The sequence below is a fragment of the Sarcophilus harrisii genome, chromosome 2 (assembly GCF_902635505.1).
Source record: "Sarcophilus harrisii chromosome 2, mSarHar1.11, whole genome shotgun sequence".
NCBI lineage: Eukaryota > Metazoa > Chordata > Mammalia > Dasyuromorphia > Dasyuridae > Sarcophilus > Sarcophilus harrisii.
Window position 1 is genome coordinate 112,587,525 of NC_045427.1, and position 17,996 is coordinate 112,605,520.

Consider the following 17,996-nt stretch of genomic DNA (forward strand, 5'->3'; position numbering starts at 1 on the left):
TTTTCTGCAGAATCTTCCTTCAATTCTCTGTGCCCAAAAGACTTTTATTAACACCTACACACAGCAAGCTTTCTCTGTAGTGACAGTGAAAAATGGAGAAATAGGATGAGACTGGAAGGATAATATATGGTGCTCAAGAACTGGCTGCAGTTTGACTCTTGAGCCTTGTCTCCAACTGCTCCCCCACTCCCCATGCCCTCTGCTATGCAGTTAGTGATTAGTTCTGCACTTTCCTGGACATGGCAAGTCATTTCAGGCCTCCATTCTTAACACTGCTTCTTTTACACACACACTTTATAAACTCTTAAAAAATACACTATGTGTCATCTGTCCTTAAATTAGATTCAGAAAATGCATGTATCTTTAAAAAATTACTTCACGTAGAGCTGAGAAATGTAGAGCTTTGTGAACAGGTGACTATTAAATTTCTTAATTTACGTAATTACTTAATTAACTACATTAATTTTCTCTATCTCTCCCTGTCACTACTTAAACTATTGTAAGAGTTGACAATTACATACATTTAAAAAATGGGATCTGTAATTTCATTGGCTAGGAAATCCCAAAGCAGACAGGATCTTGCCATACATCTTCTAGAGTCTTAGAAAATGCACTGGGAGGAACTGAGCATTTAAATGGCTTGCTCACAATTATGTATATATTTGGTGAGGTTTTTGTGACACTGAGGCTAGCTCTCTACCAAAGTAACCCTGCAAAACGCTTTGGAAACGTTATCTCACTTGATATTCATTACAAGCTTGAGGCAAGCAGTATGGGTATTTCCTTTTTTTCAGTTTCAGAAACAAAGTGTAACTAAGGTTATATGGCTTGCTCTTAATCACCTAACTAGTAAATATAAAGAGTTAAAAGTGGGACCTGGGCATCTCCTGATTTATATTCAGCACTATTTTCTTCTCTAATAATAGAAAATAATTTCCTCTAATAACAGAAAAATATCATTCCTTCAATCACAGATTGCATAGTTAAAGCCAGTCAATCATTAAACAAAGACACTGCTGTGGTAAAGCTTAGCTTTAGCAATAAACAGCTGCTCACATAAAAGAAACATGCAAAATAAATTGTTAACAGAGAAACAGAATTAAAACTATATTAATCTACTTGACTTTATGATTAGGGGTTTTATTTAGTTAATGAGAATTCAGTTACTGGTGCCACTAGTTTATACATGACATTATCAACATTTAGTCAAATAATGAATGAATATTAATTACTCATAACTATAAAAAATTTTAATTTTCTGATTTTAATGCCCCTAGTAAAATAACATTTAAAAAAGAGTTTAAAGTTACTTCTGTGACAACTTAAAACTGACATTAAAAATATATATATATATCTACATTGAATGGCAAAGCAGAAATAAAAAATCTGTAATACATATACATACAGCACAGAATTCTTCAAAGGATATTCTTCCATCTCCATCCTTATCTGCATTAATTATGGTTTTGTCTACAATTTGTTGTAATTGCGTGTCTTTCAGATTGTTCCCCACCATCATCTTCAGCACCTGGAAGAGCTCCCCATTGGAAATATAGCCATCTTTATCCATGTCATAGATTCGGAAAGCAACTTTTAAAAAAGTAAGGAATAGTTAATGGCCAATATGGTGTATAGACAGACAGACAGACAGACAGACACACACACACACACACACACACACACACACTATATAAACAAAGCAACTTAATTACCACAACTAAACCACGAGTTTAAAATTCTCAGGCCTCACATACAATGTTATTCCACAAATGCTACTAGAAGGTTTTATTCTATTTCTCTCCCAAAATACATTGATCCATGTTCACTGGGCACAATGCATCAGTAAAAACTTGGAATATTTATTTCAGAATGTGAAAATCATTTTTTCTTTCTTGTGAAAATATTTCTTTCACAAAAGATGAGACTAAAGAATTTGGGTTTTTTTAAGGGCTTATATATAACATAGTAAAACTTGTAGTTAGTATCAACAATTTATAATATTCTGGAAATGTATTTAGAAGAATTACACATGTTGAACTTGTACTGGATTGCTTGCTGCCAAAGGGGAAGAATGAGGTGGGAAGAGAGGGAGAAAAATTGGAAATACAAGGTTTTGCAAAGGTGAATGTTGAAAATTATCTTTGCATGTATTTAGAAAAATAAAATACTATTTTAAAAAAAGTTTATAGTATTCTAAAATATGATATTCACTCCTCCAGACAGTTAAAACATTAAATACTATATCAGAATTGATACAATGAAAAGTATTTAAATGAGAAGTTAAAGTTTTAAGAAAATGAAATTTGTCTGCATACTTCTCGCTAACTAAAAACTGAAATAAGTGGAAAGTGGTACAGTGGACAGGAAAAAAAAAATCCACTTGATCCAGAGTCATTAGAATTTAATTCAAATCTCAGCCCTAAAACTGGCTACCTAGATAAATGGACAAATTCACTTCACCTCTTTCCACCTCCATTTCTTTATCTGTAAAACTGAGGAATACGATCCCTGGGAGTTCCTTCCAGTGTTAAATTCTATGATTAAAAAGTATTAGGTATGGATTCCTCAAAAAATCCTTGACTAGGATTTTGAGCATTTATATCTACACCAAGAGTTTTAGACAAAGAAATTTTCTTTCTTTAAAAGTACATAATAAATATATATTATAAAAGCAGCTGCTACAATGTTAAAAAAAAAATTAAAATACTTACACCTTAATTTCTGTTCTTTATCTCCTTTGACACTGAACTGAGAAACTCCTTCAATGAATTCTAAAATGCAGAAAATACAAAAATAGCATTTATAAATCAGAGGGTCATATTGTTTCTTCATTGGAAATGATGACTATTTTACATATTCATAAAAAAAGGATTTCCATTCATTTTCAAAATATGAAAATGCTTTCATAAATAAGGACATTGTAACATTCATGGAAGGAGTTACATTCAAAAACTTAAGAGTGTGATTAAGATCATTGCCTAACATTCTGAACATGATAGTAAGCACAGAAATACATCATACCTTGCCTAACAAGAGCTTTCCCAACAGAAACAATGATAAAAATTCAATTCAGCTCCTATGTGGTAGAGATTTCTTATAGATAATAGGGCCCCTCAGATGCTCCTCAGATGACATTGTGTTGATGGCATCAAACCCTAAATTAATATAGCGGTTTCTCATTGAAAAAGCTAGTTTTTTTTTTGTTTTTTTTTTTTAAACAACCAACAACAAAACAAAAGTGGAAGAATTTTATAATCACAATTGTCAAATTTAAAGGACATGAAAACATCCAAATTTTCATAAAACTATGAAGACAAATTTCTAATAACTATTTATAAAACAATTTCAGAACTGTAGCAGATTGTCACTGTAAAATCCATAACAAGGTAAAATAATCCTGGCTAAGATAATATGTGTACTTACCCTTATTAACTGTAGTCCATTTAAAATTTTATATCATATATTTCCACATGCTAAAAATTGACTCAAATTTAATCAACAGTGAGATTGACTTTTAAAGTTAAGCAAAGTTGAAACTCATATTCTATGCACAAGGAAACAATTTGATCAAAATGCTTACTTATTTTGAAGAGTCAAATATCAGTTCTTATTTTCCTCAAACTAATTTTGTAACAATAAGTAAATCTCTTAAAACTTCAGTGACATATTCAATTTTAATATATTTTCACAAATAAATTTTCAATATATTCAAATCCTGTTGTATATGGAAACTATCTTCTTGCAATCTGAATTAATAATAATAAAAAGACACAAGAACTAATTAAGGAAGCACACATTTCTTAAGATTCTATACTAAAATAAATTTCTTACCTTTGAAGTCTACTTCTCCATTTCCATCTGTGTCAAATATATCTATTACTCGCTGAACTAATGGGTTCTGTTGCAACTCAGGCAAAGACATAAACTCTTCCACACTCAAAGAACCAGAGTTGTCCAGATCAAGCTTCTTAAATCTCTTTCCTAGCCTTTTAATTTCATCAGCATCAACTAAAAAAAAAAGAAAGAAATGGTGGCAAATGATTTAAAAAATCAGTTTAAACATACTAAATTTATCGTAGAACATTCTTCTGGAAGTTTAGTAACAATTTACAATTATGACATAAGCATAAATTTTATGTGTTCCTATAATACTACTCTGATAAAGTTTTACTAACAAATTTTTTAGCTGTTACCTTTTTGTTTGCCAATGCCTGCCATAATAACATAAAAGCTTGATTTATTAATGGTGTGTGGGAGTCCCCAGGACTTCACAGAAGGATTAGATAATGTTTATCTTATCTTGTTGGTCATGTGGCTTTCTACTAAGACAACTAAATCCCTTATGCTGTCTAAAAGTACTATCCCTTTTTTCTTAATCCAATTTCTTTTTCTTTTAAAATAATTTTCTGTTCTGTTGCAACTCAAGCAAAGACATAAACTCTTTCACACTCAAAGAACCAGAGTTGTCCAGATCAAGCTTCTTAAATCACTTTTAAAATAATAAAAAGTATAATGTGTCATCTACATTTCCACCTCATAGCTGAACAAAGAAAGAATCTCTTCTCTGACAAGCCCTATAGGTAAGTCATCTATCCCTTCTTATTTGAAAGGTCTCTTTATTCCTCCCTCTCCTCCCTTCCCCTCTTTTCGCTTCCCCCCTCTCCCCTAATTCCACTTCTGGAGAGTCCCAATCTTGAAGGACTTGTGTGGTTCAAAAGTGGAGCAGACAATGGAAGGGAGAAAGCACCATTGGGGGCAGAATCAACACTTTTAATCCCTAATGCAAATATCCTCTCCCACCACTGACCCTCATCTTTATTGGCTGAGGATCTTATATTCTAAATTCGGGTCCAAGAAACTGAACTTGAACAATAAGTACATAATTGCCCATATTTGACTGAAATAGGGAGACACTGATGTCATGGGAGGATAGCAGGAAGGGGACTTAATTAAGTATGTCCTTGACTCAATGCTCAAAAGTCCTTCAGGCTTACTCAAACTCTGAAGCAGATGAAGCCTTACTCACAACTGTCTTGAAAGAGCTCACCTCATCTCGTTCACACTTTAAATAAGTCAAAAATCTGCCTAATCCTCACTGTTAATGCCATGTCCAATTGAACTCTGACTTTGGGGGGGGGGGGGGGGGGGGGGGGGGGGAAGCCATGGGAGTAAATTCTTGAGAAACTGTCCTCTGGGACAGGCCTCCCTCAGGGAATCTTCAAGATACAGTAGTTTCATTCTGGTATCTTGTGGGAATTACTACACCCTCTATTGAGCTGAAAATTAGTCCAGGACCACTCCTACTTAGTTGGAACTTAAGTGGTCTTATTTAATTGGAAATCTAGGCCTGGGGGCAGTGATAAAATTGAAGGAATTTTATTCAATTGAAAGTTCAGGCTCAGATTTCCTATTTAAAGGGCAATTGGGGGGCTCATTTCTTTGCAGAGACCTAAAAGCAGGACTATGCCATGCCATGGAAACTCTCTTTGGCATAGCTGCCTGCCAGGACCCCTGCCCACTGTGAAGACATTCTCTTCTCAGCATTAACCTCTCGATCTCTCTGCCAGGATTTCTTGGCTAGGATCTTTATTTCTGTCAGGACCTGCAATAGCTGACTTCTCAGTGCCAATAAACTTCCTTTTGCCAGTCTAATATTTCATGTTTGTGAATTCTTTCACATTGGACCTGCATCAACCAAACAGGGGTCCACAACTGTCTGCACTGTCACTAACCTCACCATTTGGTTTCCTAACCGCATCAATTTTACCTTCAAAACATGTTTCACATAAAGCCTAACCTGCAAGCACTTTCTTGCCAGTCCTTCTCACTTCACACCTAGGCAACTGGTTTTCCTGTCCTGAATTAAGGCTCTCCAGGAGGAGATGAACCCTGTTTATCCTCCACTCAGCTGTCAAACTTTTCTTGAAGAAGTGCAAGCCTTAATCATTTTATTCTCTTCCCCACTCATTAAATTTGAGTGGCTCCCTTATAATTTCAGGATCAAATATAAAATTCTCTGATTTTTAAAGCCCCTCATAATCTGGTCTCTTACTACTTTTCCAGACTTCCATACTTCAGTCCCTTCCTTATTCTCTGCCATCCTGTGGGACTCCTTGCTATTCTTTTCAGGAGTCACTCTATTTCATAATATGAGTATTTTCACTAGCATATCTGGGACCTTCTTGACCTCATCTTGACCTCCTGGCTTCCTTTCCAGTAAAAACTAAAATCCAACTTTCTAAAATAAATCTTTCCCAATCATCCTTAATATGAATGCCTTTGTGTGAGATGATCTCCAATTTATTCTGCATATCATTTGTATATAGTTGTTTGCATGTTGTCTTCTCCATTAGATTGAGAGTTCCTTGAGGGCAGGAACTGTCTTTTGCCTTTCTTTGAATAAGAAAGGTGCTCAGCACACAGTAAGTGATTAACCAATGTTTTCTGACTGACCTCAATCACAGATTTAAGATTTCAAGAGCTTTCTCAAGGGTCATCTGGTCCAAATTCCTTATTTTACAAATGGGTAAATAAGGCTCAGAGAAATACAATAACTTGCACAAACTCACTGGCACTAAGTGGTAGAAACAGGATCCGAACCTAAGGTCTATGATTCCAAATCCAGTGCTATGCAAATATGAATAGCCCCAAATCCAGAAGTAAGGGGGAAAAAACTTTTCCAGATGTAACAAAATAATAATAATAATAATAATAATAATAATAATAACTGTTAGAAAACCTAGAAAGTCATAGTTACAACCTCCATGTTTGGCTTAGTTTTACAACAACAACAAAAAAAAATTACAAGAATTCTTGGCTTAGATTTTAAACAGATTAAAGAAGTAAAACAATAGAAGTAATTGAAACATATTAAAATATGTAAAATATTAAAATATGAGTTCAATTTTGGTCTTAGACACTTTAACACTTCCTAGCCGTGTGACCCTGGGCAAGTCACCTAAACCCAATTGCCTCAGCAAAAATAAATAAATAAATAAGACTAAAGAACAGTCTGAATAATCTATTCACCTTAGAAACTGTATACTATATATTTTCATGTAAAGATATTCAGAAAAGTTTTATTTTTGGCACCTGAACATTCACATCTACTCTAGCCACGTAAGCACTTGGTCCTCAAATTCATAATGTACTATTTACTATATTAGGATAGTTATTCCTAAGTTATAGCGCTTTTATTTTTTTTCTGGAGCAGGGGGCACTTTTCCTATCACTAATATCGCTAAAAGTCTTCTTTGATAAGTTGCAAAATTTGATAAGTTTTTGGGAAAGGAAGAGACGAACAAATGTACAATCACCATTTGCTTAATGAAGATTTGCCCCAGTTTTTCCAGCACTAGTTTGCAGTGTACCTTCACTGACCAACCTCCAAGCATCCTTCAAAACTCAGCTAAAATTCCACTAAATAAAGGACTTTTCCCAGTCCTCCTTAATCTTGGTGCCTTCTCTTCAAGATTACTCTGAATTTATCCTTTTTATCGCTTGTTGAAATATTATCTCCCCCATTAAACTGTGACTTTCTTGAAGACAAGGACCATTTTTTACCTTTTTTTGATATTGTCAGTGCTTAGCCTGGATAGACACAAAATACACTCTAGTCCTGACACCCCCCCTCCCTGCTGTGTTTAACAATTCTGCTTTTAACATAATAGTTTAATTGATAGCTCTTGTCCTTTTGAGGCTGATGATATATTATTTTGATAAGTATCAATGTTTTATTCCTGTCAGAAATACTGTTTTTTTTACTAGAATTTTATATATATATATATATATATATATATACATATATACACACACACACACACACATAACAACAGTACAATGACTAAGAAGGTAAGACTTTTGGCTTTATAGGTATTACTGATAATGTTTTCTATTAAATACTGAGCTTTGAAAAAATAACAAAGGCTGGTTCATGCCCAAAGATTTTGTTAATATAATACTAACATCTGTAACTATATTAATATCTTGACCAACAGTGAAAGACACTGTATTAAAAATCTAAATTAAACTCTAGAAGCAGAGAATTCCCTGGAGGGCCCCGGGGTCAGCCAGAGTCAGGATAAATTAAAGTCCTTGGTCTTTTGGGGGTTAAAGTGAAGGAGGCAGGCAAGCAGAATCCTGGATCCTGGAGTCCAGAGTCACCAACCTCTCTCCTCCTCATCCTGCTGCCAAGTGACCCTGGCCTCTTTCCTTCTGCCCTCCAATCCTTGCCTAAGATTATCTTAACACCAAACATTCAGCAAGCACCAATGGTAATAAGAGCCATTAACGAAATATATGCTAATAGAGTCATTATCTCACACCAATAGGTAATTACCCTTAAGTGCTTGGTTGTCTGGTTCAAGCATACCTTTTTGGAGTTTCAGACCTCCACTCAGAGGTCCCTGAATTTTTTTTTATTGTGTTATGCATCCCTTTGTCAGCTTAATGAAGCCTTTGTAGCTCTTCTCAAAACAATCATTTGGTTGCCTGCATTCATAATAACGAAATTAAAGATGTAATTCTGCCACTACCTGGATATCTATCTACACACTTGCTTGTTCCATGCACTTCCAAGCAAAAATTCCTGCTCTTTAGAAAAAAAAGAACAAAAAAGACTTAAGGGAGCAACTAAGCTTGTCTTCCATGATCAGTGGTAATCACTCTCATAAACCAAGATCCAAAGCAAGCCCATTCAGTTTGATCTGTTTAACTTATTCGAAGTCCTACTCGACTTTGGTAAGTTGAGTACTTTTTCTTTGTGGTTTCCAATTCTGCTATACATAAAGCATGATAAAAACTTTTTTTAAAACTACCCTTCCAATTGTTTAAAAGTAGAAAAATTTATAAGATCTCTAATAATTTCCTTATTTGAGAAGGACATCGGTAAACTTACTTTGTCATAGAGGCTTTGAGGGAAAATATATAAAAATGTCATTTTCAGCAAATTCCCAAATATGGTAAGATATTCTGTCCTAAAATGGTTATTCTCCTTTTCTGAACAAATTTCAAATAAAAAATTTTGCAAAGGCTGGGTCCCTAGATGATAAGGGGGTTTTTTGTCCATGAGATAGATTATTTAATAGTAAGTATTCAATCAAAATAACGTTTAGTCAATCTGGAAAGAAATCTATTTAAGAGTTAAATTTAGCCATAACTAAGCTTTTAAATTATCTCTCAGACAAGGGTCTCTGAACTCACCTAAATGCAGACACCAAGATGCAGATTATGCATCACAATACTTCTTCCTTTCCAAACCTCAAAAACAGAAGCTATAATTAATTCTCAAATACTAACAACTAAAAATATGATTCCTGTAATATCTAAACTTAAATAAAATTCTGCCACAATACATAAATAAGTTTGCTCTAAGTTCATTTCTATGGGATGCTAACAACTATTTATAGAAAGTTTTATTGGAAGGATTATCCCATCAGTTAAAACACTCATTTGAAGAATGAAAGAAATTATTTCAGAAAAGTCTGAATGTTCTGAATATTCTATACATCCCCTCCTACAATGATTTGAGCACCAATGCTCTAGTTTTATATCTTTGTTATTTCACTGTTTCAGAGAAATATAAAATGATGATTTTAAATATTTCTTTGATTTTTCAAGTATCTTAACAGTTTAAGGGGAAATAATCTGTAGAAGCATTTTTGTATCCACCTCCTATGCCTCAAGATTGTTACAACCCTACTTTCGGTTAGGGAAGCAAAATAACTTTAATTCCACTCTCTTAAATGTGACATTTCTTCAACCCTATATGATCTATAGATAGTGAGGAAATTTACCTACTAATTTGGCTATACTTAAAAATTATAGACCCAAGGAAACAAGAAATTGCCTGCGTTTAGTGGTCAGAGAAGCTTGCGGTAGAGTCCAGGAGACAGCATTGATGTCTTGTTTCTAAAAGAAAAGCACATTATCTAGGGCTCTCTCAAGATGCGGGTTTCCCCAGTAAACAGAAAAGACTAGTTGTTTCACTCATCCAACAAATACTTGAACACCTATTTGCTAAAAGCTTTTGAGACTACAAAATAAGAATAAATTACAGTTTTATTCCTCAAAAAAATTTAAATTCTCAAATGACTATCAATTTGTCAAACTAAGTATAGTTGTTGTTCAGTCATGCCTGACTCTGTGTCCCCATTTGGGGTTTTCTTGGCAAAAAACACTGGAGTGATTTACCATTTTTTTTTTCTTCAGCTCATTTTACAGGCAAGAAACCAAGACAAACATTTAAATGTCTTGCTCAGGGTCACATAACTAATAAGTGTCTAAAGCCAGATCTGAACTCACAAAGATGAGCATTCCTAATTCCTGTCCTGGACTGGCACTCTACCAGATTGCCTGCTCTGTGCCAAGCATTCTGCCAAATGCTTTATAAATATTTTACTCTATCCCCACAACCACCTTGCAAAGTTAGGTGTTATCATCATTACCACCATTTTACAACTGAGAAAATTAAGATTAAGAAAGAATAAAAGAATAAAATAAAAAGTTCAACAAAGTTAATCAACCTGTTATAAAAGGGTTTCCCATCTGGAATTGTCCACTTCTGCAGGGAAGCAGCTGCCTTCTCATATAATTAAACTTTTGTAGCATTTGGTTACAACTGTTTCGTCCTCACTCTTTCCATTTAAACTCTTTTAGCCAATGTGAATATTCTTTTTCTGGGTTAGCCTAGCACCTGCTCTAAGTTCATATATATATATATATCTTCCTCTGTATTGATCATATTCATCATTTTAACTCCATGTCTTTTTTTAAAATCAATGTCTTTTATTTTTTATATTACATTACTATTTCTTTGTGTGTGTGTGTGTGTTCCTCTATTTTTTTTTTTAATTTAATAGCCTTTTATTTACAGGTTATATGTATGGGTAACTTTACAGCATGAACAATTGCCAAACCTCTTGTTCCAATTTTTCACCTTTCACTCCCCACCCCCTCCCCCAGATGGCAAGATGACCAGTAGATGTTAAATATATTAAAATATAAATTAGATACACAATAAGTATACATGACCAAACTGTTATTTTGCTGTACAAAAAGAATCAGACTCTGAAATATTGTATAATTAGCTTGTGAAGGAAATAAAAAAATGCAGGTGGACATAAATATAGGGATTGGGAATTCAATGTAATGGTTTTTAGTCATCTCCCAGAGTTCTTTCTCTGGGCGTAGCTGGTTCAGTTCATTACTGCTCCATTGGAAATGATTTGGTTATCACATTACTATTTCCACAGTAACTATCCCTCCTCCTTTTCCCAGAAAGCCATCCCATGTAATAAAGAACCACCTCCCTCCTCCCCCCCCCCAAAAAAAAAGAGGGATGAGGGAATCAGCACAACACTTCTTATCTACTGAAGGGAAAGGAATTTGGGGACTTGAAAGAAAAGGAATTGGCGGGTAAAGGAGGAATAGTATCTTCTCCTGTCTTCATTTCATCATTCTTTATAATTTGGGTACATTCACTCATGATTTTTTTGATCTGTCCTATTTCCATTAACATTGACTGTTGTAGTTACTGTGAATACTTTTTTTGGCTCTGCTTACTTTACTTTTCCTGAGGTCATGTAGCTTTACATGCTTATTTTTGTTTCTTACACACATCAATTCTTACAACAAAATAATGGTATTCCATTATATTAATGTACTACAATTTGGTTATTCACAAAGTAGATGGGAAATATATACCACATTCCACTGCTTTGCTATCACAGAAAGTGCTGCTATAAATATTCTAAAGTATATAAGAACTTTCTTCTTATTTATTGACAGCTTTCTTGGGTTGTAAAAGCCCAGGAATAGAATCTTAGGTTCAAAGGTTATGGACAATTTAGCCACTTCATTTACATAACCCCAAATTGCTTTCCAAAATAACAGTGCCATTTCATAGAGCTTCACCAACAAATGAATTAATGGGTCTATCATTGCCCTCCAACAATAAGTATTGCCAATTATTGTCATCTTATAAGGTGTGAGGTAATACCTTAAAGGGCTTTGATTTTTGATTTCTCCAGTCATCAGTAAATTTGGACATTCTATTTTTATTTGTTCATTTTTAAATAATAGCTTTTAATTTTTCAAACTATATAGATGCAAAGATAGTTTTTAACACCACCCTTGCAAAACCTTGTGCTCCTTATTTTTTCCCCTTTTTTCTCCCTCCTCTCCACTCCACCCCTAGACAAGTAATCTAATATAGGTTAAACACGTGCAATTATTCTAAACATATTTCCACATTTATCATGCTGCACTAAAAAAAAAAAAAAATCAGATCAAAAAGAAAAAAAAAAAACCCACAAGCAAGCAAATAACAACAAGTGAAAATACTATATTGTGAAACATATTAAGTCCCCATGGTTCTCTTTCTGGAGGTAGATAGCTCTCTCTACCCCGTGTCTACTGGAATTGGCCTGAATCACACCTCATTGTTTTAAAGAGCCAAGAATTTGGACATGCTTTAATGTTGCTGTGAATACTTTGCAACTCTTCTTTAGAGAACTATAAGTTCTTTGAGACCATTTATGCATTGAGGAATGGCTGTTGGCCTTATACCTTTTTTAAATGTTTATATATTTTGATTATCAAATACTGATAAGAAAGATATTTTTACCCCCATTTGACCACTTTCTTTTATATCCTGGGAGTGTTAATTTTTTCTATGGAGGAACTTTTCAATTTCATATAATTGAACTTAACTATTTGATCTCTTTAAAATTATCCATACTATCCTTTGTTTGGTTAAGAATACATCTCTTTTAATTTTTTAATACTATAAGTTTTAGTACTATTACGATCTTTACTAATAAATTAGAATTTTAGAATTTAGAATGTGTTATGGAGTATGGTGTAAGATTATTGGCCTATGTCTAATTTCTGTCGATTGCTTTCTTGTTTTCCTAGCAGTTTTTGTTAAAAAGATCTTTCTTAGGTAATTAATAATAAATCCTAGATTATTGAGTTCCATTTTCTTTAATTCTCCCATGTCTAGTCTGTTCCACTGATCTACCCAATCTTTAACCATTATCAGATGGTTTTGATGACTGCTGCTTTATAGTAGGTCACCAAATGCTATTCCTATTTGATCCCTCTTCCCATCCTCCCATAATTTATTTTGAAATTCTAGGTCTTTTAATTTTCTTTTATTTTTCTAAATTAATTTTGTCATTATTTTATCAAATTCCATAAACTATCCCCTTGGTAATCTTATTTGTATTGATAACTTTGATAATGTTGTCATTTTAAAAATATTTTCATGGCCTAAATATAAGTACTAAATATTCCTTCAGCTATTTACATTGTTCTTTATTTCCTTAAGGGACACTCTGTAATTGAACTACTAGTCTTTTGTATGGGCTAGTTCAATTCCTAAATACTTTATGTATTTTGTAGTTAACTGGCATGAGATCTTTTTTCCATTATTGCTTCTCTGATTTTGTTATTTATACAGATATAGTTGATTTATGAGGGATTACTTTTCAGGCTGCAACTTTGTTGAAGTCTTTAATTAATACTCAATGGTAATTCTGCTTATTCCCTAGGACTTTCAATATGCCATCAGATCATCAGCAAATAAGGATAGTTTTATCTCTTCATAACATCTTTAGGCTTTCAATTTATTATTATTATTTTTTTGTCTTATCACTTGCTAGTATTTTTCTAAAATAGGGGGAGAGTGGACATGTTTACTTTATTCTTATGTTGATTGGAAAAGATTCTAAAATACCTACACCACATGTGATAGAGCTATAGGAATAGTCTATGCGGCAGAGCTATGCTGTCTCAATGTAATAAAAATGAAAATATTAAAGTCAGTTCAACACAAATTTAATTACTAAAGGGATACTTTGCAGAATTTGATAAATACAAAATTCATTTAGAATTTCTTGGATAAATCACTGGCATATGTTTGACAGGATTATGTTTGATATTTTTTTAGTTAACATTTATTAATTGGAATAATTTTCCTTCTTTGTTTTATCTTTCCTTGGTTTAGTATTAGGAATACATTCATTTCATAAAAGGATTCTGGTAGGATGTTTTCTTTATTAATTTCTGAAAATAATTTGCAAAGTATAGGCACCAATTGTTTTTTAAGTCTGAAGGAATTCTCCTAGAAATTAAGCAGGTCCAAGAAGTTCCCACAATCACTTCACCCCCAAACTCAGTCATTTCCTTACAGTTCTTTTTTGGAGATTGGGTTATTTAACATCTCTATCTGGGTCTTGATTGTTTGGGCATTTCATATTTTTGAAGGTATTTATTTCCTTTGTGTCCTCAGTTTTGTTAGCATATGACATGTTCTATTAATTTCTTCTAGTTTTGTTGTGATTTCATCTTGCTCATTTGCTATTTTGATTTGTCTGTCTTCTTTTAATAAGATTAATATTTTTTCAAATTTATTATTAATTATTTTTAAAAATGCATAATCTGTATCGTAATTCTCTTTTTAAAAAAAACCTGTTAATGTTACTTATTTTATCATGTTTGTAAAGAAATGATTATCCCTCCTTCTCCAAAGATCCTATTAACTATATCCCAGAGATTTTGCTCTTGTTTCATCATGACTGATTTCTTTCACATGATTATTTTCTATATTTCTTCTTTAACTCACTCATTAAAGTCTTCATTTGGTTCTATTTGTAGTCCTTGAAACAATGTTTATTTTTATTGTGCTATGTTTTGTAAAAGATGTATTTATTATTTCTGCCTTTTTACATTTGTTTTCAAAATATCTCTTTCTTAACACATGGTTCATCTGGTGCTGAGAAATATGTGTGTTCTTCTGCAGTTCCATTTAGAAGATGCCGTCTTTTAGCTCCAGTTTTTCCTAGCAATTTATTCATTTTTTAAAACAGAGAGGAACATTGACATTTCCTGTCACTATTATGTTACTGTCTGAATAACTGTTTAGTTAATGTGTCCTTTGTAAGTTTGGATGACAAGGCAAATAGAGCATATAAATTTTATAGTGGGGTTTGTTTGTTGGTTCCTTTCAACATAATAGTTTCTTTGCTTATCCCTATTTTTTCGGTATTTGTTTGTGCTATGTCAAACAGCATAGCTGTGACTCCTGATTTTTTTTGGATTCACTTAATGCACAGGAAATTTTTTCCATTCCCTCAGTTTTATATTATGCACATGTCTATAAAATGTTTTTCTTTTAAGCAACAGATTGTGAGATTCTCTTTTCTTCTGTCACACATTTATTTTTACTGAACTGTTTAAAGTTCATATTTAAATATAATATTTAAAGTTATGAGAATTAGGTTTATATTTTCTTCCATGACTTTAATTTTTTTAAATAAATTATGATTTTTTTCCTCCTCCTGATGTAAACATATCTCTTCAGTCCTTGTAGCTTAATCTTTTAAAAAGGAAATCCTATTTTTATTGATTTTCTTCTGATTCCCTCTCCCATTTCTTACCCCTTTCCCTTTTGAGTTTTGCTTATTAGTTACTTTTTCCAGTTAATTCTTCCCCCTTTTTTCCCCCCTTTCTCAATGAGCTAAGGAAATTCTCCCTTTCTCTGCTCCCCTTCAACTAGTTCTCTTCATTAGTTTTTAAATTTTAATTTGTTTAGATCCTTTCCAGAGAGGATTTTTCTCCCTTCCTCTCTTCACTATCCAGCCTTCTTTTATTCTCTGGATATGGCCCCTATGATTTAATCCTTTTCTATTCACTGCATTCTTTATAGAATCAAAAGTTTTGCCATATTCTTACTGCAGTTTCTGTCACTGCCTTGTGAAAGTTACCTCCATCTCAACATGCTCCCTTTTTTCCACTGTGCCTCATTTTTGGGGGGAAGGAGGCAATTTCTGCAGGTGACAGAGACGCAAATCTCCATCCATGTCCCTGACTGTGCAGCTCAATTCTGACTTACCGTCTCCTCTGATCATTCTCCTTCCTGTTTTGCCTCAGAATTTTCTCCCTTGATCCACGTCCTCCTGTTCCCTCAGATTCCAATTACCGTAGGACTTCTGACCCTTCCCCTTCAATTTAGGATGAGTGGTCTCATCAAGCCCTCTAATCCTTAGATAATAAGTGCAAATTTTCTGTTCCTAAGCAGTTTGAGAGGTCGTACAAAATAGAAAAAGCCTCAGACTTTTGACTCAGAAGTTGTCCCAATACTTCATTATATTCACATTCCCTGATTTGTTAAACCATTCACTAATTTATAGTTTCTTGGTTTTTTCTACTACAAAAGTACTACTATCAATATTTTGACATAGAGACTTTTCTTTTTATCAATAACTTCTTTAATGAGTATTCCTGCATTTTGATCTCTTTTCCAATTTGTTTCATATGAAATAAAGCCTGAGTTGTCTTAACTTACATGTCTTATTTTTAGAGTTTTAGAGCATTCCTTCAAATAGTTATTAATATAAAGTTTACAACTCTTCTTTGGAGAACTATTTATGTCACCCTGGAACTTCCCTCCATACTTTGGACATGTTTACCCTGGAACATTTCTAAACCAAGCTAGTCCTTTTTCTCAGAGGTGAGTTATTCCTAGAGCCTCCATGGTGGGGAAGGGCCCAGAGCAGCCAACTTCCATTCCTTTTCTGGTGTTGCATATATGTTTCTAAACTTTTAACACCATTCCCCAGGTTGGATATCTTACTTCCTTCAATTACTTCTTGTGTATTGTCTTCCTATATGTAAGCCCTTACAAGGGCAAGGAATAGTTTTCTTTATGCTTTTATTTCTATCAGCAGTGCTTTAGCAAAACATATGCCACTAAACAATCACTTAGTAAATATTTTTCCCCTCCCTGCCTATTAATCTATTAGGGAATAGCTTTATATAGTTTTATATATTTTTATTAATTGGATCTCAAAGTCTTTCAACAATGTTTAATGAAATTTTTTCTGCAGTTAAATGCTTCCCTTTTTAGAAAGTAATCTTCTTGAGAGTATTATTTCATTCTTTAAATCCATGGAACCTATAAAAGAGTGCACTTAGCCAATAAACACTGGCTATCTTAGCTGCATTGATTATATTCATGTAAAAGTATTTCAACTTCTGTAAGTAAAATTATCTACTTTATCTTTAGTAATAACCTTTCTTCTTTGGTTAAGAATTCATCTCCTAAATATAAGTAAATCTGTGAAAATTATCTGATTTGAGTCTATATAGATATATATATATCTATATAGATATATAGATATATATAGATATAGATATAGATATATAGATATAGATATAGATATTAATGGTAGTGCTACTGATATCCATATCAAATATGAAAATTGGCCAAAAAGAGTAAAAGCCCTGTGCTCCAATGTTGCCTCTGGATACTGGCTATATGACCAACCACAAATAATTCAAGACTAAATTATAGAATACTGGTAATCTACACTAGTGGAGGGAATTTCCTCACTAGGAACTCTTATCAATGAAATCACAAGATTAAAAAAAAATAATAAAAATAGGGAGGAAGGCATTTATTTATTTACTATGTGCTAGGCATTATGCCAAGTAATGGAGATAGAAATATAAACAAATAGCTAATACTAGCCCTCAAGAATCTTATATTCTAATGAGAATAAAGATAATACATAAAGGGGGAACCAAGAAGCAGGGAGCAGAAATGAATGGAATGGTTACGAATTGTGAAAGTCAGAGAACAAAAGACTTGGAAGGGAATGAAGGATGGCCTGGGTCTCTCTACAGAATGCCACCCATTATGGGGATATTGCCGATGGGAAAAGGGTATAGGGCCTATAGAGGGATATTCCAGGTTGAAAGGTGTCAAGGTAGTTGGATATTCCAGGTTGAAAGATGGCAGGGTAGTTGGATATTCCAAGATAAGGAGGCACTAGTCACTAAGGAAAATTTTCAGATAAATCCTCTTATGTTTTTGCTTTGTAGGTTTTTAAAAACAAATGAGTTTTATTTTTTCAAATGCCTTTTTTCTGCACCCACTGATTAATCATTTAATAACATTTGTTTTTAAAAGAGAGCAAATAAAAGTTGATAAG

The 17,996-nt window shown here is 33.3% G+C and overlaps 1 protein-coding gene across 4 annotated transcripts in view; it reads right to left on the bottom strand.

Moving 5' to 3' along the window:
• PPP3R1 (protein phosphatase 3 regulatory subunit B, alpha) overlaps window positions 1–17,996 on the bottom strand; it is a 96,868-nt gene that overhangs the window by 3,359 nt on the left and 75,513 nt on the right. For all 4 annotated transcript variants that reach the window (XM_031950590.1, XM_012540166.3, XM_031950592.1 and 1 more), the window contains exons 3-5: window positions 3,832–4,008; window positions 2,712–2,771; window positions 1,406–1,590 (exon numbers count right to left, since the gene is read on the bottom strand). In XM_031950590.1, coding sequence (XP_031806450.1) covers window positions 1,406–1,590; window positions 2,712–2,771; window positions 3,832–4,008 — 422 coding nt within the window. The remainder of the gene's footprint in view (window positions 1–1,405; window positions 1,591–2,711; window positions 2,772–3,831; window positions 4,009–17,996) is intronic.